The sequence below is a fragment of the Erpetoichthys calabaricus genome, chromosome 12, assembly GCF_900747795.2.
Source record: "Erpetoichthys calabaricus chromosome 12, fErpCal1.3, whole genome shotgun sequence".
Taxonomy (NCBI): Eukaryota; Metazoa; Chordata; class Cladistia; order Polypteriformes; family Polypteridae; genus Erpetoichthys; species Erpetoichthys calabaricus.
The window spans coordinates 53,292,804-53,320,150 of NC_041405.2; the positions used below are offsets into that span (position 1 = coordinate 53,292,804).

At 42.8% G+C, this 27,347-nt stretch overlaps 1 protein-coding gene across 2 annotated transcripts in view; it reads right to left on the minus strand.

Annotated features, from left to right (window-relative positions):
* Nucleotides 1–27,347, minus strand: part of nhsl2 (NHS-like 2) — a 147,081-nt gene that overhangs the window by 40,867 nt on the left and 78,867 nt on the right. For both annotated transcript variants that reach the window (XM_028815536.2, XM_028815534.2), the window contains exon 4: nt 16,145–16,340. In XM_028815536.2, coding sequence (XP_028671369.2) covers nt 16,145–16,340 — 196 coding nt within the window. The remainder of the gene's footprint in view (nt 1–16,144; nt 16,341–27,347) is intronic.

The window sequence follows — 27,347 nt, forward strand, 5'->3', positions numbered from 1 at the left end:
GTACTGTGCAAAAGTTTTAGGCAGGTGTGAAAAAATGCTCTAAACAAAGAATGCTTTCAGAAATATAAATAATGATTGTTTATTGTTATCAATTTACAAAATGCAAAGTGAGCGAACAAAAGAAAAATCTAAATCAAATCAATATTTGGTGTTACTACCTTTTGCCTTCAAACCAGCATCAATTCTTATAGGTACACTTGCACAAAGTCAGGGATTTTGTAGGATTATAATCAGGTGAATGATCAACCAATTATACCAAACAGGTGCTAATGATCATCAATGTCACACGTAGGTTGAAACACAGTCATTAACTGAAACAGAAACAGCTGTGTAGGAGGCTTAAAACTGGGTGAGGAACAGCCACACTCTGCTACCAAGGTGAGGTTGTGGAAGACAGTTTCATGTCATGGCAAGATTGAGCACAGCAACAAGACACAAGGTAGTTATATTGCATCAGCAAGGTCTCTTCTAGACAAAGATTTCAAAGCAGACTGGGGTTTCAAGATGTGCTGTTCAAGCTCTTTTGAAGAAACACAAAGAAATGGGCAACATTGAGGATCGTAGACGCAGTGGTTGACCAAGGAAACTTAGTTCAGCAGATGAAAGACACATCAAGCTTATTACCCTTCGAAATCGGAAGATGTCCAGCAGTGTCATCAGCTCAGAACTGGCAGAAACCAGTGGGACCCAGGTACACCCATCTACTGTCTGGAGAAGTCTGGCCAGAAGTGGTCTTCATGGAAGAGTTGCAGCCAAAAAGCCATACCTCCGATGTGGAAACAAGGCCAAGCGACTCAAGTATGCACGAAAACATAGGAACTGGGGTGCAGAAAAATGGCAGCAAGTGCTCTGGACTGATGAGTCAAAATTTGAAATATTTGGCTGTAGCAGAAGGCAGTTTGTTCGTCGAAGGGCTGGAGAGCAGTACAATAATGAGTGTCTACAGGCAACAGTGAAGCATGGTGGAGGTTCCTTGAACGTTTGGGGCTGCATTTCTGCAAATGGAGTTGGAGATTTTGTCAGGACTAATGGTGTTCTCGATGCTGAGAAATACAGGCAGATACTTATCCATCATGCAATACCATCAGGGAGGCGTAAGATTGGCCCCAAATTTATTCTGCAGCAGGAAAACGACCCCAAACATACAGCCAAAGTCATTAAGAACTATCTTCAGCGTAAAGAAGAACAAGAAGTCCTGGAAGTGATGGTATGGCCCCCACAGAGCCCTGATCTCAACATCATCGAGTGTGTCTGGGATTACATGAAGAGACTGAAGGATGTGATGAAGCCTACATCCACAGAAGATCTGTGGTTAGTTCTCCAAGATGTTTGGAACAACCTACCAGCCGAGTTCCTTCAAAAACTGTGTGCAAGTGCACCTAGAAGAATTGAGGCTGTTTTGAAGGCAAGGGTGGTCACACCAAATATTGATTTGATTTAGATTTCTCTTTTGTTCATTCACTGCATTTTGTTGATTGATGAAAATAAATGATTAACACTTCCATATTTGAAAGCACTCTTTGTTTACAGCATTTTTCCACACCTGCCTAAAACTTTTGCACAGTACTGTGTATATATATATATATATATATATATATATATATACTGCTCAAAACAATTAAATGAACACTTTGAAAACACATCAGATCTCAATGGGAAAAAATATCATGCTGGATATATATACTGATATGGACTGGGTAATGTGTTAGGAATGAAAGAATGCCACATCGTTTGATGGAAATGAAAATTATCAACCTACAGAGGGCTGAATTCAAAGACACCCAGAAAATCAAAGTGAAAAAATGATGTGGCAGGCTAGTCCATTTTGCCGAAATTTCATTTCAGCAACTCAAAATCATACTCAGTAGTTTGTATGGCCCCCGCGTGCATGTATGCATGCCTGACAACATCTAGGAGCTCCTGCACAGTCTGAGTTGCAACCTGGCAGCGTCGAATGGACCGAAACATAATGTCCCAGAGGTGTTCTATTGGATTTAGGTCAGGCGAGCGTGGGGGCTAGTCAATGGTATCAATTCCTTCATCCTCCAGGAACTGCCTGCATACTCTCGCCACATGAGGCCGGGCATTGTCGTGCACCAGGAGGAACCCAGGACCCACTGCACCAGCATAGGGTCTGACAATGGGTCCAAGGATTTCATCCTGATACCTAATGGCAGTGAAGGTGCCGTTGTCTAGCCTGTAGAGGTCTGTGCATCCCTCCATGGATATGCCTCCCCAGATCACTGACCCACCATCAAACCCGTCATGCTCAACGATGTTACAGGCAGCATAATGTTCTCCACGGCTTCTCCAGACCCTTTCATGTCTGTCACATGTGCTCAGGGTGAGCCTGCTCTCATCTGTGAAAAGCACAGGGCGCCAGTGGTGGACTTGCCAATTCCGGTATTCTATGGCAAATGCCAAGTGAGCTCCACGGTGCCAGGCAGTGAGCACAGGACCCACTAGAAGACGTCGGGCCCTTAGGGCACCCTCATAAAGTCTGTTTCTGATTGTTTGGTCAGAGACATTCACACCAGTGGCCTGCTGGAGGTAATTTTGTAGGGCTCTGGCAGTGCTCATTCTGTTCCTCCTTGCCCAAAGCAGCAGATACCGGTACTGCTGATGGGTTAAGGACCTTTTACGGCCCTGTCCAGCTCTCCTAGAGTAACTGCCTGTCTCCTGGAATCTCCTCCATGCCCTTGAGACTGTGTTGGGAGACATAGAAAATCTTCTGGCAATGGCACATATTGATGTGCCATCCTGGAGAAGGTGGACTACCTGTGCCAGCTCTGTAGGGTCCAGGTATTGCCTCATGCTACCAGTAGTGACACTGACCATAGCCAAATGCTAAACTAGTGAAAAAACAGACAGAAAAGATGAGGAGGGAAAAACGTCAGTGGCCTTATGGTATAGCGGGTCCACAGCTCTCAGCAAAGGCCAGTTTTAAATAAATAATCACCGCGCTTGCGGCTTAGCGAGGGGGCGTGGTGGTTGTGTGGCTGCAGCAGTTCTCAGGGCGATTTGCGATGTGGGCGCTTCTCACCTAAGTGCACAGGTGAGAGACTGCCCGCATCCGTGATTGTTCCTGAGGCTGCTAATTTGCCGCAGCTGCTATGCCCTCTCAATATATAGAAGCGCGAGTTGGCTAGGAAAATGAAAAAGAAAGGAAAGAGAGAAAGAAAGATGGAGGTTGCTGGAGAGCACGAAGCAGGGGAGAGAGAGAGAGAGAGCCGGTGCGGGAGAGCGAGTGCAGGCTCGCATTCCAGCTGTACGGGAAGCCTGGGTGTTGGGCCGACACCCAGGAGTAGTAGTAGTGGTCACTCCCGCTGAGTGATTTAGGAGCTGGAGTGACCAGTAGAGGAGATGACTGACCGTTGAAAGGAGCGGGAGTCAAGGAGGCTTTGGGGTGGTTTAGCACCAGCATGTGCGCCTTGGCCACTGGCGAAATAACCCAAGTCTCGGTCTGGTTTGGAGCCCGACGTATACAGAGATTGGAGGGCTACCGGACCAAAGTGAAAGGCAGCTGTTCCTGCAGGTAGGCTACTCTCCTGTTGAGTAGCCCAGATGGGAGTAGCAGGGGAGCTGCCATGGTAAAAAGAAGACACCGGGCTTTGTGTTTTTAAAGGATTGCTTCCTGTGCTATTTTAACCTCGTTGTTTTTAAGAATTTTTCTAATGATTTTAACCTCCACGTATCACAACTGTTTTTATGGATTATTTATTTGAAGACGCTTTAGAATGCACTGCACTTTATTTTGAACACCTTGTTTTTGTTGATTGTTTTAAATAAAAGCACCTTGCACTTTTGCACCATTCCCTTGCTACGTTGTGCCTCACCGCTAAGCTCACTGGTAACATTACCGACGGTGTCGGGTTAAGGGCTCCCGGACAGAAGATGGGAGCATGCACGAACCCACATCGTCACAGGCCTCCACCTGTTAAACCATTCCTGTTTTGGGGCTCGTCTCATTGCTGCCCCTCTAGTGCACCTGTTGTTAATTTCATTAGCACCAAAGCAGCTGAAACTGATTAATAACCCCCTCTGCTACTTAACTGACCAGATTAATATCGCAGAGGTTTCATTGACTTGATGCTATACTCTGATTAAAAAGTGCTCCTTTAATTTTTTTGAGCAGTTTATATATATTTTTTCTTTACGAAGTGCCCACTGAGGTGAGGCTAAAAGTGCTACACAGATTAGTAAGTACAAATCAATCAAGCAATACAGAAAGTCATACAAACACAAAATTACAATAGCAAATAGGAACAGCGCAACAGACACTAAATGCTCAAAGCATTGCTGTTAAAGACGAGGGAAATTCAATAAGTCATAAGTGTTAAGTACAACAGTAATTACTATGTAAAGAAAAATGAAAGTAATGTGTAATGGCACATGCAAAATAAAACAATTTTATATCAGGTCTCACAGATCCAGTGCTACAATCACAAGATTCAGGTCAGGTCAGGTTGGGGAGCATGCACCACATGACGAAACAGCTCGGGATCCTGGTTGGCAACCCCCCAGGCAGACACGCAGTCCAGTCCCACCCTTCAGAAATGATCCTCTAACTTCTGCAGCCAGGTGTTATGTGGGCGTCCCTTTGGCCTGGTCCAGTCACTTGGGTCCTTAACAATAAGAATTCTGCAAGCTGGGTCACCCTTGGGAAATTGCACTACATGGCTGTAGTGTCGTAACTGACGCACCCTAACAATGCAGGTAATGTGCTCTCATCATTTGGGACTCCATGAGCCACCACCCATTCTATACAAAGTCAAGCCAGCGGTACCCAAGTATTCTCTGAACAGACACAGTACCGAAGGAGTCCAGTCTTCGTCTTGGGTTACTGGATAGTGTCCATGTCTTGCAACCATATAACAAAGCAGGAAGCACCAGGACTCTAAACACTTGGACTTTTGTCCTTATGCAAAGATATTGGGAGTGCCACACACCCCTTTTCAGTGACCTCATAACCCCCCATGCTCTCCTAATCCATCAACTGACTTCATGGGAATTGTCACCACAGACATGAATGTCACTGCCAAGGTGCCGGAAGTAAACCGCTCGACAAGATCGACACTCTCTGCAGACAGACACACTGTTGATGGCTGTGCCCAAGAGGTCATTAAAGACCTGGATCTTGGTTTTTATCAAGGACACTTGCAAGCCCAGACACTCAGACTCTTCACTCAGTCTATCGAGAGCCCTGATCAGAGCCTCCATTGACTCATCACAGCATCGTCTGCAAAGTCAAGATCAGTGAATCTTTCTTCACAAACAGATGCCCCATAGCCACTGGACTCCATGACCCTGCCTAACACCCATTCCATGCAAGCATTGAACAAAGTAGGAGCAAGAACACACCCCTGGCGAACCCCAGAATCAACTGGGAGAAAAGCACAGGTTCTGCCTCCACTCTGTACAGCACTTACAGTACCAATGTACAGGCTGGCCATGATATCCAGCAACTTCAGGTAGGGGGTAACCTCAAAGTGTCAGGATGTCCCACAGGGCAGCTCTATCAACTGAGTCAAACACTTCATGAAACCCACAAAGGCTGCAAAGAAACTCTGCTGATATTCGCTTTTGCGCTTCATGAGAACTTTCAATGTCAGGATGCGGTCGATGGTAGACTTCTTAGACGTAAAACCAGACTGCTCTGGTCGCTTGTAAGTGAGCAAGTAATCACAGGTCCTATTGAGGATGACCTTAGCAAGGACCTTACCTGGGATTGAGAGCACTGCTATCCCCCTGTAGTTGCTACAATCCAGGCGATCACCCTTCCCTTTCCAGATAGGGACGACAAGTCCCATTTTCCAGTCAGTTGGGATGATGCCTTTCTCCCAAATGGAAGCAAAGATCGCTTGCAATGCCAAAAGGACAGCTTTACCACCAGCCTGGAGAAGTTCACCCCAGATACCACATATCTCTGCAGCATTCCCTACCCTCAGCTGGTTCACCACCTGTGCAATCTCTGTGAGATTGAGTGGTTCACAGCTAATTGGAGGATCAGCCTCAAGAACTGTGGACCCAGAGATATCCAGTGTCCTAGCCAGAGGATCAGCTTTAAACAGCTGCTCTAAGTAGCCAGCCCAGTGGGTCACAACTGCAGTGACATCCGTAAGGACCATTCCATCAGCTGCCCTGACTGTGACTCTCAAGATACACAAGATACAAGATCACAAGATACATCAACTAACAATACACCTTTATGTAAAGTATATTCAAAAATATTTAGTGACATCATCAATGTAACAGGTCAAACCTGGCTTTTGTTCAGATGCTTCACAGTGATGCACCACATGGAAAGTTTTTGTTTCTCCTACTCTGGGTAGACCTAAAATTTGCAGTGCTTACTGGCTTCTTTCACAAGCTAAAGGCACACAAATTCTCTCTGTTTTACAATTAGGAGGAAGCAGATGTAAGCTTATAAATCCTGCCCTCTGGATTTTTCTCACTGGATGCATATGTTAGGGACAGTTTAATCTTACTATTATGGTTCCATTTGAAGATTAGTATTTTCTACATTATGAAGTGAACATTGATAAATAGAGTGCTTTTACCTTCAATCTGTAACCCTTATACCTGCACCTACATGATATAGTAATCTATAACATGCTGGAAACAAACTGAAGTTTTGCACTGGCAAAAAGAGCATTCTATAAAAACTCATATTCATCCAGAATTTGGACCTTCTCTGCTATATATCGGCTACAACAATGAGTCTAACTCCTGTTTTGTTTACACTTGCTTTTAAGTGTAAGATTCCCATAGTCACTCATAAAATTTTACCATTTACTTGCTGCCTTCTTCATATGTAGAAATCAAAGTCTTTGGGAATGCCTTTCACGAGGCTGTTGTGATACTGTAGTCAAAGACTGGTTTCAATTCCTGCATGCCATGTATACACCAAGTTCATTGAAAGCTTTTGTGTAATTTTCTTGTTTTTTTCCTTGTGATACTTGCTTTTTTATACAAAATTAAATCACACATGCATTAGATTGCATATCAGTACAGTGTGGTACAATGCTGAAACTTGAGTCTTTAAGTAGGTATTATGTACAATGGGTATAGAAAAGAACCCCCTCCACCCTTTCAAAATATTCACATTTTGTTGCTTTGCAGCCTGAAATGAAAACACACACAAAAATATTTTTCCAGCTGTATTTACTCAGTATAAATTATAACAACCAAGTTAAAGATATAATAGCAACAGTTTAGAAAAACAAAATTAAAAAACAGAATCACAGAGATGGTTAAAGGATCACCCCCCTCCTAAATATACAATTAGGTGTAACTAATCACCTTTTTCATGGCACACCAAGCTAACTGTCTTCCAGTCCCTCCAAACTGGATGGAAGAGCAAGGAGGATACTGGTCAGAGATGCTACGAAGAGGACAATGGCAGCTTTGAAGCAGTTACAGGAATTTTTGGCAAAGAGTGGTCATTAAGTGCATGTGACAACAATATCACAAATGCTTCACAAATGTGGCTTATATGGGAGGGTTGCAAGGAAAAAGCCCCTCCTCAAGAAATGCCACATGAAATCTTGATTGAGCTTTGCCAAAATGCATCTTGAAGATTCTGAGGCCAAATGGAAAATGGCATTATGGGCAGATGAGAAAAAAATCAAACTATTTGGCTTCAATACCAAACAGTATATCTGGCAAAAAGCCAAAACGGCTTACCATCCAAAGAACTCAATACCTACTGTAAAGCATGGAGATGGTAGCATCCTATTGTGAGGGTATTTCTCTGCAGCAGGGACTGAAACACTTGTCAAGACAGAAAGAAAAATGGATGGGGAAAAATACCGTGAAATTCTTGAGGAAAACCTGCTGCCCTCTGCCAGAAAGTTGTCAATGGGAAGAAGGCTCACCTTACAACATGACAATGACCTGTAACACACAGCAAAGTTGAACACACAGTGGCTGAAGGAGAAAAATGTGAATGTCCTTGCATGGCCTAGTCAAGGCCCCGAATTAAACCAAATTGAAAATCAACTGAATGGGTTGAAGAATTCAGTCCACCAACAGTCATCATCCAGCTTGATCCTGAACAATTCTGTAAAGAAGAGTGGGCAAATATTGCAGAGTCTAGATGTTCAGAGATGGTAGAGAAGTATCCCATCAGACTCATGGCTGTAATCAAAACGAAAGGTGATTCCACAAAGTACTGACATGGGGATGATCCTTTAACGATCTCGGTGATTCTGTTTTTTTATTTTTTTTTAACCGTTACTATTATATCTTTCACTTGGCTGTTATACTGTAAGTTGCTTTGAGTAAATATCCATCCATCCATCCATTGTCTCCCGCTTATCCGAGGTCGGGTCGCGGGGGCAGCAGCTTGAGCAGAGATGCCCAGACTTCCCTCTCCCCGGCCACTTCTTCTAGCTCTTCCGGGAGAATCCCAAGGCGTTCCCAGGCCAGTCGAGAGACATAGTCCCTCCAGCGTGTCCTGGGTCTTCCCCGGGGCCTCCTCCCGGTTGGACGTGCCCGGAACACCTCACCAGGGAGGCGTCCAGGAGGCATCCTGATCAGATGCCCGAGCCACCTCATCTGACTCCTCTCGATGCGGAGGAGCAGCGGCTCTACTCTGAGCCCCTCCCGGATGACTGAGCTTCTCACCCTATCTTTAAGGGAAAGCCCAGACACCCTGCGGAGGAAACTCATTTCAGCCGCTTGTATTCGCGATCTCGTTCTTTCGGTCACTACCCATAGCTCATGACCATAGGTGAGGGTAGGAACATAGATCGACTGGTAAATTGAGAGCTTCGCCTTGCGGCTCAGCTCCTTTTTCACCACGACAGACCGATGCAACACCCGCATTACTGCGGATGCCGCACCGATCCGCCTGTCGATCTCACGCTCCATTCTTCCCTCACTCGTGAACAAGACCCCGAGATACTTGAACTCCTCCACTTGGGGCAGGATCTCGCTACCAACCCTGAGAGGGCACTCCACCCTTTTCCGGTTGAGGACCATGGTCTCGGATTTGGAGGTGCTGATTCTCATCCCAGCCGCTTCACACTCGGCTGCGAACCGATCCAGAGAGAGCTGAAGATCACGGCCTGATGAAGCAAACAGGACAACATCATCTGCAAAAAGCAGTGACCCAATCCTGAGCCCACCAAACCGGACCCCCTCAACACCCTGGCTGCGCCTAGAAATTCTGTCCATAAAAGTTATGAACAGAATCGGTGACAAAGGGCAGCCCTGGCGGAGTCCAACTCTCACTGGAAACGGGTTCGACTTACTGCCGGCAATACGGACCAAGCTCTGGCACTGATCGTACAGGGACTGAACAGCCCTTATCAGGGGGGCCGGTACCCCATACTCTCGGAGTACCCCCCACAGGATTCCCCGAGGGACACGGTCGAATGCCTTTTCTAAGTCCACAAAACACATGTAGACTGGTTTGGCAAACTCCCATGCACCCTCCAGGACCCTGCTAAGGGTATAGAGCTGGTCCACTGTTCCGCGACCAGGACGAAAACCACACTGTTCCTCCTGAATCCGAGGCTCGACTATCCGACGGACCCTCCTCTCCAGGACCCCTGAATAGACTTTTCCAGGGAGGCTGAGGAGTGTGATCCCTCTGTAGTTGGAACACACCCTCCGATCCCCCTTCTTAAAGGGGGGAACCACCACCCCGGTCTGCCAATCCAGAGGCACTGTCCCTGATGTCCATGCGATGTTGCAGAGGCGTGTCAGCCAAGACAGTCCTACAACATCCAGAGCCTTGAGGAACTCCGGGCGTATCTCATCCACCCCCGGGGCCCTGCCACCAAGGAGTTTTTTGACCACCTCGGTGACCTCAGTCCCAGAGATGGGGGAGCCCACCTCTGAGTCCCCAGGCTCTGCTTCCTCATTGGAAGGCATGTTAATGGGATTGAGGAGGTCTTCGAAGTATTCCCCCCACCGACCCACAACGTCCCGAGTCGAGGTCAGCAGCGCACCATCCCCACCATATACAGTGTTGACACTGCACTGCTTCCCCTTCCTGAGACGCCGGATGGTGGACCAGAATCTCCTCGAAGCCGTCCGAAAGTCATTCTCCATGGCCTCCCCAAACTCCTCCCACGCCCGAGTTTTTTGCCTCCGCAACCACCAAAGCCGCATTCCGCTTGGCCTGCCGGTACCTATCAGCTGCCTCCGGGGTCCCACAGGACAAAAGGGTCCTGTAGGACTCCTTCTTCAGCTTGACGGCATCCTTCACCGCCGGTGTCCACCAGCGGGTTCGGGGATTGCCGCCACGACAGGCACCGACCACCTTACGGCCACAACTCCGGTCAGCTGCCTCAACAATAGAGGCACGGAACATGGCCCATTCGGACTCAATGTCCCCCACCTCCCTCGGGATGTGGTCGAAGTTCTGCCGGAGGGTGGGAGTTGAAGCTACTTCTGACAGGGGGCTCTGCCAGACGTTCCCAGCAGACCCTCACAACACGTTTGGGCCTACCACGCCTGACCGGCATCCTCCCCCACCATCGAAGCCAACTCACCACCAGGTGGTGATCAGTTGACAGCTCCGCCCCTCTCTTCACCCGAGTGTCCAAGACATGTGGCCGCAAGTCCGACGACACGACCACAAAGTCGATCATCGAACTGAGGCCTAGGGTGTCCTGGTGCCAAGTGCACATATGAACACCCCTATGCTTGAACATGGTGTTCGTTATGGACAATCCGTGACGAGCACAGAAGTCCAATAACAAAACACCGCTCGGGTTCAGATCAGGGGGGCCATTCCTCCCAATCACGCCCTTCCAGGTCTCACTGTCATTGCCCACGTGAGCATTGAAGTCTCCCAGCAGAACGAGGGAGTCCCCAGAAGGTATGCCCTCTAGCACCCCCTCCAGGGACTCCAAAAAGGGTGGGTACTCCGAACTGCTGTTCGGTGCATACGCACAAACAACAGTTAGGACCCGTCCCCCCACCTGAAGGTGAAGGGAGGCTACCCTCTCGTCCACCGGGGTAAACCCCAATGTACAGGCTCCAAGTTGGGGGGCAATAAGTATACCCACACCTGCTCGGCACCTCTCACCGGGGGCAACTCCAGAGTGGTAGAGAGTCCAGCCCCTCTCAAGGAGATTGGTTCCAGAGTCCAAGCTGTGCGTCGAGGTGAGCCCGACTATATCTAGCCGGAACCTCTCAACTTCGCGCACTAGCTCAGGCTCCTTCCCCTTCAGAGAGGTGACATTCCACGTCCCAAGAGCCAGTTTCTGTAGCCGAGGATCGGACCGCCAAGGTCCCCGCCTTCGGCCACCACCCAACTCACACTGCACCCGACCTCCTTGGCCCCTCCCATAGGTGGTGAGCCCATGGGAAGGGGGACCCACGTTGCCTCTTCGGGCTGTGCCCGGCCGAGCCCCATGGGTGCAGGCCCGGCCACCAGGCGCTCGCCATCGAGCCCCACCTCCAGGCCTGGCTCCAGAGTGGGGCTCGATGGCGAGCGCCTGGTGGCCGGGCCTGCACCCATGGGGCTCGGCCGGGCACAGCCCGAAGAGGCAACGTGGGTCCCCCTTCCCATGGGCTCACCACCTATGGGAGGGGCCAAGGAGGTCGGGTGCAGTGTGAGTTGGGTGGTGGCCGAAGGCGGGGACCTTGGCGGTCCGATCCTCGGCTACAGAAACTGGCTCTTGGGACGTGGAATGTCACCTCTCTGCAGGGGAAGGAGCCTGAGCTAGTGCGCGAAGTTGAGAGGTTCCGGCTAGATATAGTCGGGCTCACCTCGACGCACAGCTTGGACTCTGGAACCAATCTCCTTGAGAGGGGCTGGACTCTCTACCACTCTGGAGTTGCCCCCAGTGAGAGGCGCCGAGCAGGTGTGGGTATACTCCCCTCCTTTAACCGTCACCTTATCGTGGTGGAGGGGTTTGCGTGTCCCAATGATCCTAGGAGCTCTGTTGTCCGGGGCTTTATGCCCCTGGTAGGGCCACCCAAGGCAAACTGGTCCTAGGTGAGGGATGAGACAAAGAGCGGTTAAACAAACCTCCTATGAAGAAAAACCATTTTGGACGGCGTTTTCCCTTGCCCGGACGCGGGTCACCGGGGCTTTGAGTAAATATTGCTGGAAAAATATTTTTGTGTTTCACTTCATTTGAAGCAACACAATGTGAATATTTTGAAGGGTGGGGTGATTTGTTTCTATACCCACTGTATTATAGAAGGTTCAGTCTTCACCTGAATGCTATATATTCATTTATTATCAAAGAATCTGGAAGACACTGGCATTCTGGGTAGCATAAAATAATGATGATTAAATATGTAAGTTGCTACAAGGCAGCAAAAAAGAAATGCACTTGATAAAGTTTGTCACAACTTCTCTGGAGGCAAGTGCAAGAAGCATCAGGGAACCCGTAAGAGAAAGGACAAAGAAATCCAGATGCCTCTGAATATGCTCTTCTCTCTATACTGGATTGGACCTGAGGTATCCTGGGGCCTCCTACTTATTAGAGTCTAAGTAATTGTCCAGAAAATTTCCTGACTCAATAAAGACACTTCAGGAATATGGATACTTCCAGTCTGAAGACTTCTACCACTCCACATAAAAGTTCAAAGGTCTGACAGGTCACTTCCAGTGTCTAAAGGAAACAGAACTCCACCTCAAGTTGCACACAATATGAGACTTCAGAGAGTCTTCTTGGTCTTCCAGACCTCAACTTGACACCACTACTGTTCATGTTAACTGCTATTTCTTAATAATATTACAAACTGAGTAAACAACTACTTGAAAACACTTTGCTATCTTCTTGTAGCTTTCTCCTGCTTTATGAGCATGATGTATTTTATTTTACAGAGTCCTAGGCAGTCTTTTAGGAGCCCATGCCTGCCGATTGTTGGAACAAGGTTTGAGAATTCAGAGAATTTAAAAATCTTTGCAATTTGCATAACCTGAGATTTTCTAACAATGACTGTGAACACACCATAGCCCTAATTAGTTTTAGGTCTGAGACCTTGGTAGAACTTACCAGAGACCTCAAATATCTTGGGGTGCCCACACATTTAGATGCTGGTTCTTTGCTCTTTTCACTGTACAATTGAACAAAACAAAAACAATACACTAATCTTGCATAAATACTGAAAAGAAATGTGTCATCTTTAACTTTATACCTTTTGGTGATCATTTTATCTTTTGCTTATTTAACTATTCTCAGTAACAGACATCTTAAATGAGGGTGCCCAAACTTTTGCATGCCTCTGTAGAGCCATAAAGTCAATTACAGCAAGATTCCATTGAATCACAACAAGTTTCTGTGTGTGATATTGTATGTATCATCTACCTGGTTTTGTAGTTAAGATGCCTGGAAGGAGGAAGTATTGTTTTGTGTAACTAAAACATTGTAAATAGAACCCTCTTTGATTTTCACTTCTGTGTCTTGGGTGTATGATGATCACATGCTTTGAAATTAAATAAATAGTCATTCATATACAGGCAAAATAAACAGTGATGTGACCTCCATGTTGTTGCATACTGGGTCAATGAAGAAGCACCAAGTGACAAAATAAAAACTGATCTGGTCCCTGTGTAGAACATTGGGTAGATGAGGGGCCCCTCATGACAATTCATGCATTGTATATTAAAAAAATCTTTTTAATCAAGCATTAGTTGGGTCCAGCCTGATAGGTATTGTTTCTTTGTGAGCAGAGTCCACAGTGTAGTTTCATCAATGACATACTGTATATGTGTTTCTGTAGTAACCTGAACCTGGTATAGAAGATGTGCTACAGAAGAGTATCATGCAGTTGCTCAATATGACCAATACTATGTATACTAAATGAGTAGGTGTGTATTTGTCATCCCTGTGGTTATGCACACATCTTCTAAACATATTTCATGTGTCTGCTTATGTGCAGTATATATGGATTTACTGTGCAAAAGTTTTAGGCAGGTGTGAAAAAATGCTGTAAACAAAGAATGCTTTCAAAAATGGAAGTGTTAATCATTTATTTTTATCAATCAACAAAATGCAGTGAATGAACAAAAGAGAAATCTAAATCAAATCAATATTTGGTGTGACCACCCTTTGCCTTCGAAACAGCATCAATTCTTCTAGGTACACTAGCACACAGTTTTTGAAGGAACTCCGCTGGTAGGTTGTTCCAAACATCTTGGAGAACTAACCACAGATCTTCTGTGGATGTAGGCTTCCTCACATCCTTTTATGTCACTTCATGTAATCCCAGACACACTCGATGATGGTATGGCCCCCACAGAGCCCTGATCTCAACAACACTTCCAGGACTTCTTGTTCTTCTTTACGCTGAAGGTAGTTCTTAATAACTTTGGCTATATGTTTGGGGTCGTTGTCCTGCTGCAGAATAAATTTGGGGCCAATCATACGCCTCCCTGATGGTATTGCATGATGGATAAGTATCTGCCTGTATTTCTCAGCATTGAGAACACCATTAATCCTGACCAAATCTCCAACTCCATTTGCAGAAAAGCAGCCCCAAATATTCAAGGAACCTCCACCATGCTTCACTGTTGCCTGCAGACACTCATTATTGTACCTCTCTCCAGCCCTTCAACGAACAAACTGCCTTCTGCTACAGCCAAATATTTCAAATTTTGGCACATCAGTCCAGAGCACCTGCTGCCATTTTTCTGCACCCCAGTTCCTATGTTTTCGTGCATACTTGAGTCGCTTGGCCTTGTTTCCACGTTGGAGGTATGACTTTTTGGCTGCAACTCTTCCATGAAGACCTCTTCTGGCCAGACTTCTCCGGACAGTAGATGGGTGTACCTGGGTCCCACTGGTTTCTGCCAGTTCTGAGCTGATGGCACTGCTGGACATCTTCCGATTTTGAAGGGTAATAAGCTTGATGTGTCTTTCATCTGCTGCACTAAGTTTCCTTGGCCGACCACTGTGTCTATGATCCTCAACGTTCCCGTTTCTTTGTGCTTCTTCAAAAGAGCTTGAACAGCACATCTTGAAACCCCAGTCTGCTTTGAAATCTTTGTCTGGGAGAGACCTTGCTGATGCAGTATAACTACCTTGTGTCTTGTTGCTGTGCTCAATCTTGCCATGACATGAAACTGTCTTCCACAACCTCACCTTGGTAGCAGAGTTTGGCTGTTCCTCACCAGTTTTAAGCCTCCTACACAGCTGTTTCTGTTTCAGTCAATGACTGTGTTTCAACCTACGTGTGACATTGATGATCATTAGCACCTGTTTGGTATAATTGGTTGATCATACACATGACTATAATCCTACAAAATCCCTGGCGTTGTGCAAGTGTACCTATAAGAATTGATGCTGGTTTGAAGGCAAAAGATAGTAACACCAAATATTGATTTGATTTAGATTTTTCTTTTGTTCGCTCACTTTGCATTTTGTAAATTGATAACAATAAACAATCATTATTTATATTTCTGAAAGCATTCTTTGTTTACAGCATTTTTTCACACCTGCCTAAAACTTTTGCACAGTACTCTCTCTATATATATATATATATTAATAGAGAATGGCATCTCAGCTTGCTCCTACTATATAGTTGACTGGCACTCTGCCCAGGGCTGATTCCTGCCTTATGTCTAAAGCTGCCTGAATGGCCTCCAGCCCCATGTCATGCTGAATTGGAAAGTGCAGGGTGAAAAAGGTTATTTTTTATTTTTTTGTGTTATACAAAACCTTAACCCTTTAGGTTAATGAAACTCTTAACACTGATATGAATTCTGCCATCTAATTGTTACTCTCATACAATATAGTTATTTAATCCTCCTTTACATCAGTAGGACATCCTGCACTAAAAACAAGGTTAGCCACACTTTCTGATGTGTAGATCATTAGCAGAAGAATGAAGAGGTCAGATAATAAAGCACAGTATTCAATTAGAAGCGAAAGACATACAGAAGATGAATTGTGTAGTGTTACATTATATGGTGAAAGAATAAGAGCTCTAATTTCACACTAGATTGCTATGCCTACATACTCAAACCAAATAAGAAAAAGTAGCAGGATAATGTTGGAACAGTGAATTCAAAACCTTTTTAAGTGTAATGGCAAAGCTCTTAAAAGATGTATTTAAACAGAAATTGCCACAAAGTATGGTGCAACATTCAGAAATAAGGCTCTGCGTGATAAGAAGTGGCAATAATGTTTTTAAACCATGGAGAGAAAGAAATAAAACAATGTCATACCAGAGACATTGATGGGAATTATGTGGGCTTGATTGGGTCGTGCCAGGTGCCAAGTAGCCTTTTCCACAGTTGGTAGTATTAAAGTCTGATTCCAGGTGTGCTGCTTCTCAAGAATTTTTGGAAATACGTGTCCAGTGTCTTGTGGCAAGATGCCTACAGTGGTTGTCCCATCTTCACAGACTTGTTTTGTAGCTGGCTGTCAATTTGAAATGAGTACATTTTGTTAGGGTTTTGAATTAGTAATGCGTTTTATTTCATTGCTACTGAAAATACAAATCTTTAAAACACAGTAAATGCAGCCCAATTAATTTTTATCAAAAAAAATATAAACTATGGCTTAGCAGGCTGCAGCTGTTGCATCAAACAGTTCTGTGCTAATGGGCAGACTGAACCCATTTTGATTCCTTGCTGGGTTGCTGTCAAGGTGCAGTCTGTATATTCTCCCCATACTTATGTTGTTTAGTTTCGGGAATTCCAGTTTCTTCCCACTGCTTCGTTAACTGGACCCACAAAATTAGCTCAATATGAGTAAATGCATGTCTGCAACCCTGTCACTGATGGGTGGTACATGTAATTTTTTTCTGCCTTATACTCGGTACTGCTGGGATAGCCCCTAGGTTAGTGTGGCAATGTACTGCATAACAAGGGTTTACAAAATGAATGGTGTCAGGTTCTCTTATTGCTATTACTTGTGTGTCCATTCTTTTCCACTAAGCCACCCTTTACTTGTAGGTTAAATCATTTGCTAAATTATATTCATGTACTGAGTTGGCAAACATACCCAACTCCTCTTTACTCTGCATTGTCCTAATATTGATTAAAGGCCTTGTAGATATGTTAACTCAACCCAAATTAAAGAAGCACATACCTGTTGCATTATTTATTGAGCATAGATAACTGGATGCTGTGGTTATGTGTCTTTATCTTTCCATTTGATCAATAGTATTGTTGCTGTGACAATTTAAGAGCATCACATTCAAAAAAGATCAAATAAACGAGCTCTCACCTTCATCACTTTATGGACAGAATTCTTTTTTTATTCCATGTTGCAAAGTTATAATAAACCATCCATCTACCTATTATCCGATTCATCTGTTTCTACAATTCAGGGTTCCACAGAGCCAGTGCCTATCCCAGCAAGGTCAGAAGCAATCCTGGAAGCAACACTAGTCTATCACAGGATACAATCTTTCACACACAACCACACAGAGTCACAGATTAACTGAACCTGCTTAATCCAGTGTTAGGCTTTTTCTGAGTAAATACCAGTCCATAATCCAAACATATGAGGACAATTTAAAGTCACTAGTTAACCTAAGCTGCAGTAACAGGTAAATTGTAAGAGCAAGAGGCTTAAGCATATTAGCTATAAACCTCAAACTTGGCAGTTCATTCTATACTACCTACTAATTTTGTAAGTCTGTTCATCTGCCAACAGCAGAAACAGCAGAAATCTGGAAACATTTCCACATATTGTGGTTTAATTGCATCTTGGCCACACATGGTTAATGATAAAAGAAGAGAAGAAGTTGGGGGCAGTCACTGAAAGGTTTAACACAGAGGATAATGGTGTAAACCATCCCTATACATGCTGTAGCTAATGGAAGTGTGTGTTTGAAACAACATGGAAGGCATTTTGGTGTCATAAATTGTTGGATTGAGCATACTGGACAACATAAACAGTTTTCAGTTGCCTGTGATCAAAAACTGCTTTTCCAGGGAATATTGAGGAACTCAGCAATAAAGACATATTGTTTAGAGCATCCTGAGAATCCCCCTTTACATGCCAATGACATCAGGAAAAGGCATTTTGTGTTTTCAGCACACATGGAGCCATAACATAATTTTATGCTAACTAGCCACACCAGTTCATTTAAAGGTACATTGGGTTATCTAATGCTCACTTGAGCCTTGCTCTATCTTACATTATATAGCATGTAACTGTTCTTCAGCTTGAGCATTTCAAATGGATTTAAATAAGTGTCCATTTTGATGATCAGTAAGAGCTTATGTTGCATGACCATATTGTTACTACTCTCTGCCTTTTTTGAGAGATCAGGATATTCTGCACATCCATGAAGATTGTCCTCTTCCAAAGCTGTTAGCAATGGTGTGAATTTATCAAATATAAAACTGGCAGAGTAGGAAAACAGTGCCCCCCCCCCCCAATAAAAGGTAAAAATATGAAAATTAAGCAAAGCTAAACAGAGTGACTTGATAACTAAGTACTAATGCATGAAAGGAGTCAGTTGAAAAAGGTTACTGATATCACTAAAGAGCCTCAGGTGACTGTGGCATAACTTTAAATACCATGTAACTGCTATTGTGTGGGGCTGTCATAGGCTTGACCAAGAGCATAGTTAAATGCAAAACACAATGTTTCCAAGCATGTAATCTCACTTTGTGGGCCATTTAATCAATAGTTCTTGGTAATTTCCTGAACTCTTTTATTTTAGACTAGGGCCACCAGTGTGCAATATTCTACCCCAATTATCCTAGAAATTTGATTCTGTTCATCTGGACAAAGTTTTTTAAGTGGGAGAAATATTTCGAGACTTATCCAAGTCTCTTCCTCAGTCTCAATTGACTGCAGGTTTCCCCAACCTTATAAACAGTACCTTTGCTTAATCACAGAGACTAGCACCATTGACAAAGGGCCAGTTGATCAGTGATATGCAAATTGTCCACTGATTAGTAGACGTGTGAACCATTCATAGAAGGTTGGGGAATGGCTGCAATCACAGCATTGTAAGATGGCGACAGATGTACCCTTAGGCCCCCTCCTCTGTTCAGAGATGGTCGTTCCTTTTTCACGTAAATGGCCTCCTTGATTCCTCTCTCAAACCAGTGCTCCTCCCTGTCCAGGATGTGCACCTCTTCATCTTTAAAGGAGTGACCACTATCCTGTAGATGTAAATAGACTGCGGAGTCCTGGCCTGACGAGGAAGCTCTTCTGTGTTGTGACATGCGCTTAGCCAGTAGCTGCTTGGTTTCCCCGATGTACAATTCACGGCACTCCTCCTGGCACTTAACTGCGTAAACTATGTTACTCTGTTTGTGCCGTGGGACCCGATCCTTGGGATGGACCAATCTTTGGCGTAGTGTGTTTTGGGGTTTGAAAGCCACTGAGACCCGGTGTTTCGAGAAAATGCGCCTCAGCTGTTCCGATACTCCTGACACATACGGGATCACTAAGGGTTTTCGCTTAGGCAGTGGATGTCCTTCCTCTCTCATGAATCGCTTGGAGCGTTCTTTAGGTGTCCTCCCTGCTTTGACAAAGGACCAGCTGGGATATCCACATTTACTCAGGGCCTTTTTAACGTGGTGTTCTTCTGCTTCCCTGGCCTCTGAGTCTGTGGGAATGGTGTTAGCTCTGTGTTGTAGAGTCCTAATGACACCTAGTTTGTGCTCTAGTGGATGGTGAGAGTCAGACCTTAGATACTGGTCCGTATGTGTGGGTTTACGGTACACCTCCACTTTCAAATGTCCCCCATTGACGATGGAAATTTCACAGTCTAAGAAGGCTAGCTTGTTATTTTCCATATCCTCTCTGGTGAACTTGATGTGTTTGTCCACCCCGTTGATGTGGTCTGTGAACTGTGGTACCTCCTGAGATCTGATTTTCACCCAGGTGTCATCCACATGTCTGAACCAATGGCTCGGTGGTGTTCCAGGATAGGATGATAGAGCCCTCTTTTCCACTTCTTCCATATATAGATTGGCTACTATAGGTGAAACAGGGGAACCCATGGCACACCCGTGCTTCTGCCTGTAGTACTGGCTTTTGTATATGAAATATGTTGATTGAAGACACAGTTCTAAAAGCAGGCACACTTGGTCTGCGTTGAGAGAGGTTCTTTTACTGAGAGTGGGGTCATTCTTAATCTCTTACGTACTACCTCCACTGCTTCAGTCACTGGGACACAAGTGAATAGAGATGTAACATCAAATGAGACCAAGGTTTCTTCTGCCTCCATAAAGACCTCTCTCACTTTCTCCACGAAATCCAATGTGTTCTGAATGTGGTGTTTTGAGCTGCTTACCACCGGGTTAAGAACAGCGGCCAGGAACTTGGAGATGTTATACGTGACTGAATTGATCATGCAGACAATGGGTCTTAAAGGAGCACCCTGTTTGTGTATTTTTGGTAAACCATACAGACTTGGTGTAGATTCCCCTGGGTATAATCTGTGGTATGTGGTCCGGTCAATAGCATTGTCCTGAACTAACTGCTTAAGACAATCTATCACCTTTTTCTTGTAACCACTACCTGGATCTCGCTTTAAGGGCTCATAAGTATTTTTGTCACTGAGCAGAGACAAAATTTTCTCATGGTAGTTTGTCTAGTTTAGCACAACTGTGCATCTCCCCTTGTCCGCTGGAAGGATGATGATGTTGTTGTCCTTGCTGAGTGCCGTGAGGGCCTTCCTCTCCTCAATGCTGATATTGGATGCAGGGGGTTTTGCATTGCTGAGACATGCCGAAACTTTTATCCGCAGTTGTTCTGCTTCCAAATCAGCAATGTTGTTGTTTCTGATAGCAGATTCTGTGGCTGTAATCAGTTCCACTAGCGGGATTTGTTTCGGTGTGACCGCAAAATTTAACCCTTTAGAAAGGACGTTTTTCTCTGCTTGGGTGAGTTGTTTGTCAGACAAGTTCTTCACCCATTTGTCCACATCTTCAGTTTCTGTCTGGCATCCTTCTCTCTGCTGGTTGTGGAGGACACTCCCCATAGTGTGCTGGTGTTTGTGGCACACAGCAAGTAGATCAAACTTCCTCTTTTGCCTGGTTTTAGACTTTTCATGCTGTGCTAGACGAGCCTTCTCGGTGAACTCAAGCACCTGTTGAAGTGTTTTCTCATCTAGAAGTGAAGAAAGTCTTTGGTGGATCTGCTCCTCTTTGGATTTTAAAACATCAATAGTGAAGTTAGTTTGTCTCACCCGTTCATTTAGCAGCTGACTCTGTGCCTTCTGGAGGATTTTGTTAAGGTTGGGGAAACCTGCAGTCAATTGAGACTGAGGGAGAGACTTGGATAAGTCTCGAAATATTTCTCCCACTTAAAAAACTTTGTCCAGATGAACAGAATCAAATTTCTAGGATTTCCTTACCTGGATTATTGAGCATGCATCAAGATACCCCAATTATATCAAGCTCTGAACGCTGATCTCTCTGCATGTTATCTTCTCGGCATTGAGAAAACTTATAGACAGCAACAATCTGATAAAGTTCTGGGGCAGCAATGTTGTTTTGCATTTTGTTTTAGATATACTATAGTGTTGAATTTTTATTCTTGGCCTTAAAATTAGTGCACTCAATTTTTGTTGCGCTTTAAGTACTATACATTTTTTTTCTTTGCATGACTTTCTCAAGTTCATGTAGGCTTTTTGCTTTGTGCTTTTGTATGGTGGCTCCTTCCTGCAGTCTAAAAACATATAAGTAGGTTAACAGCCAACTGTACTATACTGTAGCTGCTATGAGAATATATGGCTGGGTACATGAGTGTACACCGTAATGGGCAGGAGTCCTATTCACAGCTGGCTCCATTGACTCTGCAGTGGATAAGCAGCTTCGAGAAATGAGTAAATAAATAGATGGTTATGTAGTCAATGTCAGCTATTGTTATCACTGTATGTTTATTATATATTGTATATTCTTCTTCTTAGATTGTTAAATGGCAAGTCATAACTGAGCTATGGTTTCCTCTAATATATGAGTTCAGTCTTGATTGATAAGAACATACTACAAAGCATATGAAAACAGCAGTAGTACTTGGTAATTTTAATTTTACTTGACATCAGCATATAACACAGAAATATGCCGCCTACTAAACATGTTTTTACTGAAGATTTCATGCACTGATTCATTATCTTATTTTCAATTCTTCTTTGCTGTATTCATTTGTGTTCAATTTCAGCTGAAATGATAGTTTAAACACATGACCTGACCACATTTGGTACCTCAGAGGCATACAGTATGTTTATTTTAATTACTTGAAATCTTACTCATGCTGATTACAGGCAAGTGACATTTGTCATCTTATATTCGTACTTAGTATCTTACATTTATCTTTTAGCTTTGAGATTGTTGTATATGTTTGTGACTGATTAGATTAATACTCATGGCCATAATGACATCCAAAAAAGGAGGCTTAAGATACAGTATATTTGCACTATTGCACCTTCCCAAATAATCAACATCTAATCGGATACTAAATTATCAGTCATTGTTGTACTAGTAAATTATTATTATGTTTTTAAAAAAATTCTTTAGACACTGGAAATTAGAGTAGATGTGATGCAGGGTCTTTTTCCATATTTAGCCATGTAGATGTGGGTTTAGCTTTATTTCAAGTCTCAGATTAAGGAATTTAACAGCACAATAATAAAACTGAAAACTAGGTGAAGCTACACCACCACTCTGTTTTTGGTTTCTGAAAGGATAGTTTTGTTCTACTTTTCTTCATTTCTGTTTCATACAAATGTCCAGTCTTTGAAACTAAAACTTGTATTATGTAGATTAGTATATATTGGAAAGGGTAAAGGAATTTAGAAAGAATTCCGTATTTATTCAAACGTATGACAAATGAGAATTAATCTCACAGAAAAGAGCGTATTATTTGTTAATTTTCTTAAATGGCAGAGGTTGAATATGCAAACCAAAAACTGAAGCCTTCAAAGTAACAGGGACCAGTCAGTTGTGTGGTGGTGTAGTAGGTTAAATATTGTTTCAACCTTCTCATTAAAATTTTGCATTGGTTGTGTTTTTGATTGGACTAAGTTTTATATATTGTAATACTGTATGACCTTTATAACATTGTGTGCTTCATTGCTTGGTTATAACTATTTCATTGTATGGCATACATTTGGAAACTTAATAAACAAAAATAAATGCATTAAAAAGTGAAAAATAATGATTCATAGTCAAGAGGACCCTTTTGGGCTCCCAGGACTCAAACTTAGGCGCTAACCCTATGCAAAATGGAGAAAGCAACTGTCTTGGCAAGTCAAGCCAAAGGAGAAATCTCCAGTCTTAAATGACTAATCAGGCTTCTGCATATAAGGGAATCTCTTGTTCAGAATGGGCTTATTCCATTTGAAGCCCACTCCACTAGCAGGTCACCAAAGTGAAACATACACTCCAGCTGCTTTATACCAAGGAGGCATTAGTAGGAGCCAGCACTATGTCAATATTGGTTGAAGTCATGAAATAAAAAGCTCCAGGCTATCTGTTGTGTAAAGAAAGACCATGTATATGCCTGTATATTGATACCTTTAAGATGCCAATGGTGGGATATGTTGAATTAAGCAAATTTTATGAAATCATAGTTTGAAAACATGACATCTCCTACAAGTTGGAAGAATTCTTCTTGGTCCCTGTTGAATCGGCAGCAGCACCATTTGATAAACTTCATCCTAGTTTTGCAGAATTTGTGTGACTAGAGTGAAAAAGAGCTTCTCAAAATGTAATAATAAAGGCAGAAACACACTGAAAGTCACAAGTGGATACCAGCAGCAATAGAGTGGCTTTATACTCCTGAGGTATCGGCAAAAACCACAAAGGTTTCTAGTTGTGATTTCACTTCTGTCTCTTTCACTCCACCAGATGGAGCTACTGTTAAAAATGCAAAAAGCTGAATCAGGTGAGAATCTTTCCTATGAAATTGCTAAAGATGGAGGATGGATGTAGGAAGTGTTAAGCTGTATTAGTATGCTCTGTCTCTCTGCTTGAGTGTACGTCTGCATTGGTGGTCATGAATCAGCATGTGTTTGTAGAGTCATTCTTTAAAACACTTCTATTAGTGTGGTGACAGGCAACATAATTTACGTTCCCTTCACAGACATCTATAAACTTAACTTTATAGCACAATGTTACCCTTTACCACAAGATTGAAGTGCATGCGGTATTCATTGGTTTAAAATTGTGATAATGCCACGACAGCACACTTTAAATGCCATTATTAGTTGGAAAAAAAATCAATCAGTATTGATGCCTGGTGACTTCATTCCAATATGTAATTTTACCTTCAAGGCATTTCTGGCATGTTGTCTCTGCCATTGTTAGAAACCTGAGAAAAGTAAACCCTCGGTTTCAGTTAATAAAGAAAGAGGAAATTATTACTACCTCATCAATCAAACCACTTTCACCGACTATAAACATTTACAATGCTTTATGTTCCCTAATGTGCCATTGTCCCATCATACATTCTACTCACTTTGTCTTTGCACATGTATTGAAATGAGTTTGACACGAATGGTCAAGAAATAGTAGCTACCCCTTCAAATGGTTCAAGCCCTGCAATCAAGTTTATGCTTCGCATCTTAATTTGATAGTGAATAAGATAAAAAAACTCAAGCCTATTTGTAGGAAAAAGTAGTTGAAATGTTGAAGGTTAAGTTTTGCATGATATTAACCCTGTAATATAATCCCAAATCCTCAGACATTTATAAGCAACATCCATTACAAAATAAATAGTTTTTCAGTGTTGCATAAAATTAAAACAAAATTTTACCTTTGTTAAATATTAGTAACTTGAACATGTTTGCATTTGTCCTGTCTCAGTTCCTCAACTCCTTACTTCTTAACTAACTTAAGGAAAAATCTATTTTAATTTAATTATAACCATCAAATAATCCATTTCTTTTTTGGAACACTCTTTAAGTACACACTTCCAAACACAAACACTAACTCAATTCATTTTAGGGAAACCAAGAAATCCAACCTATACTGTTTTTGAGAATGGAGTGATGAGGGTGTAATCTGAGTAACCAGGGGAAAAGTCCTTGGAGACAAAGAGAAGGTATAAACTCCACATAGTCAGTGACCATGCCAGCGTTTGAGTAGAGAAATCTAGAGCTGTAGGGCAGCACCAACAACCACACTGCCACCATTAATTAAATTAAAAAGAGCTAAACTGACATAACAAATATTACTATACCAGTAACGGCGTACTGCACGATAACGTGCAGTGAATACACTTGACTTGAGCATTCATAGTTTTCAGACTCTTTCTCTGTATGTTTAGCATTTGTTTTCTCGGAGGCTGATGCGCTTGCTGCTTCCTGAGCAGCTCTTCTTTTCTCTACCCTAGCAGCCCGCTTCTTCTCTTCTTTCGTCTGCACCTTTTCGCATTAAAACTGATTAAGTCAGTGTTTGTGCTGCAATTACTTAGTACTTTTTCTTTAATCTTTCACTTAAGCTGGCACTTAAGTCTTCAATCTGCCTCAAGAATGATTTAAGCTATGAAGAGGTAAGGGAAGTGATGGCAAAGGTGCTAGGGAATGAGAACGGCGCACATACGCATGCGCCGCACGGCTGCCCTGCTGGCCACTGCTGAGAGTTGATTCTACAATAAAATAAAAAAAAAAGCGGAATAACCTTGGAGGTCAATCATCACCCCGAAAGTGGATAGTAGACATCATGTAGTATATGTGTACCAAATTTCAGGTCAATAGTTCAAACGGTTTGCGAGCAACAGGTGATTTCAAATCCTGGACAGACAAACAGACAGCCACAGTAGCGTATTATATATTAAGATTATTAAAATATGCATGGTAATAAAAGTAACATTGTTTAAATAAGAGGGGGCCTATATATCATCAAACTTTTTCATTAGCCCCAATACCATTCTGCAGTCTTAACTCAAAATATCGTTCTGCTGTCTCTTTACAGTATAAGTAGATATGCATGGAAAATGAGAAACCACTGCAATAGTCTGTTATTTAAAAAAAATCATCTATTACTCATTTACTCTTATGTAACAAGATCTTAACAAAGGATTCTTTTGGTCTTCATAACCATTATAAAACATCAGTCTTCACCTCTGTGCAGTATGGCATATTGACATGATGGTAAAATTACTTGTTAATATGAAAGTTCATAGGCCTTATACTAAAAATGTAATATTAAGAGAAGTGTGTCACAGTTAAACCTCCTCAGACCACTCTAAAATCGAGTTTTGTTAGTTGGTCACATTGCAGAGATAAATAAACACTTTACTGATGCTTTGCTATGAAGACACAAAAAAGTCTTTGTTAACATCTTGATACATAATGGTAGATTGATGCATTTTTGCAGTACAGTACCTAAACTAAAGTGTCACCAATTGTTGAATTGAAATCTAAAATAAAGCAAGCAAGATCTCTTTCTCTCACTCTTTCTCCATTTCATTGATTTGAGGTTCTGCTATATAGTTTGAGTTTTAAATGCTGCAGTAATTCAATAATGTGTGAAGCTTGGCAAACTCTGCTGCCCTGGACTATTCAAAATCATTCTTTGATTTTAGTTCCAGAGAAGGTGAACTTTCAAGAAAGAGGTGATATGCATCTTGCAGCATCTAAACTCTGCTTTTTATTAAAGGAAGTACCCTTGCTAGGGACTCAGTGCCCCAGAAAAAGATAAAGATTCAGATTTTGAAATATCTTTTTTTCTGCCGCTTTAAGTTCAGTTTTGTCTCAGAAATTGTGATTGAAAGATAAAAAATCAGCTACTGTATGTTATTCCAAATAGGCAAAGTCGGTTCTTTAAATTCATATTTTTATTTCTGAAAATCCACATTAGGATGTTTTTTTTAGATGTGTTTTTTCTGATTCTTTGGATTAATTGAATGTTGGATTGGATTTTATCATTTCCTTACAGCTATGTGTGTCTGGTATATGCATATCTGGAAATAAATACAATTTAATTAAAATTGTGCAGATAATCATGTAACTTTTACTGATTAGCCAGAAAGTAACACTCGAAAATCATATTTCAAGTTAGCTGTCAAAATAAAATAACAAGCAAAAATGTCCACCAAAATATCTTAAGCAGAAAATTGATACTAAGAGTAATCATTTCATTGACAAATGGACTGGAAAGTGTGTCATTCTGAAATGCTTGGCTTTATTGTCTGGTCTGCAATGAAACAGTTGCTCTAATAAAAGGAACTGGCCAAACACAGTAAAGCCTTCACTGATATTACTGATATAGTGTTATTGGAAGAGTGCATTATAGGCATTTTATCCAAGCCTAATAGTGATAAATCAATATACTGTATATTGTTATTAAATCTGTGTGAGGACCTCGGTCAGCTGCATCTACTGCATGTTGCCTTCATAGCCTTGGCAGAGAATTTCAAAAGTTGTGTAATAAATGGTATCACTCAGGCTGATTGTATATCCTTGGCCATTGAGGAATTCTCAAACAGCACTGACGTGGTGATACT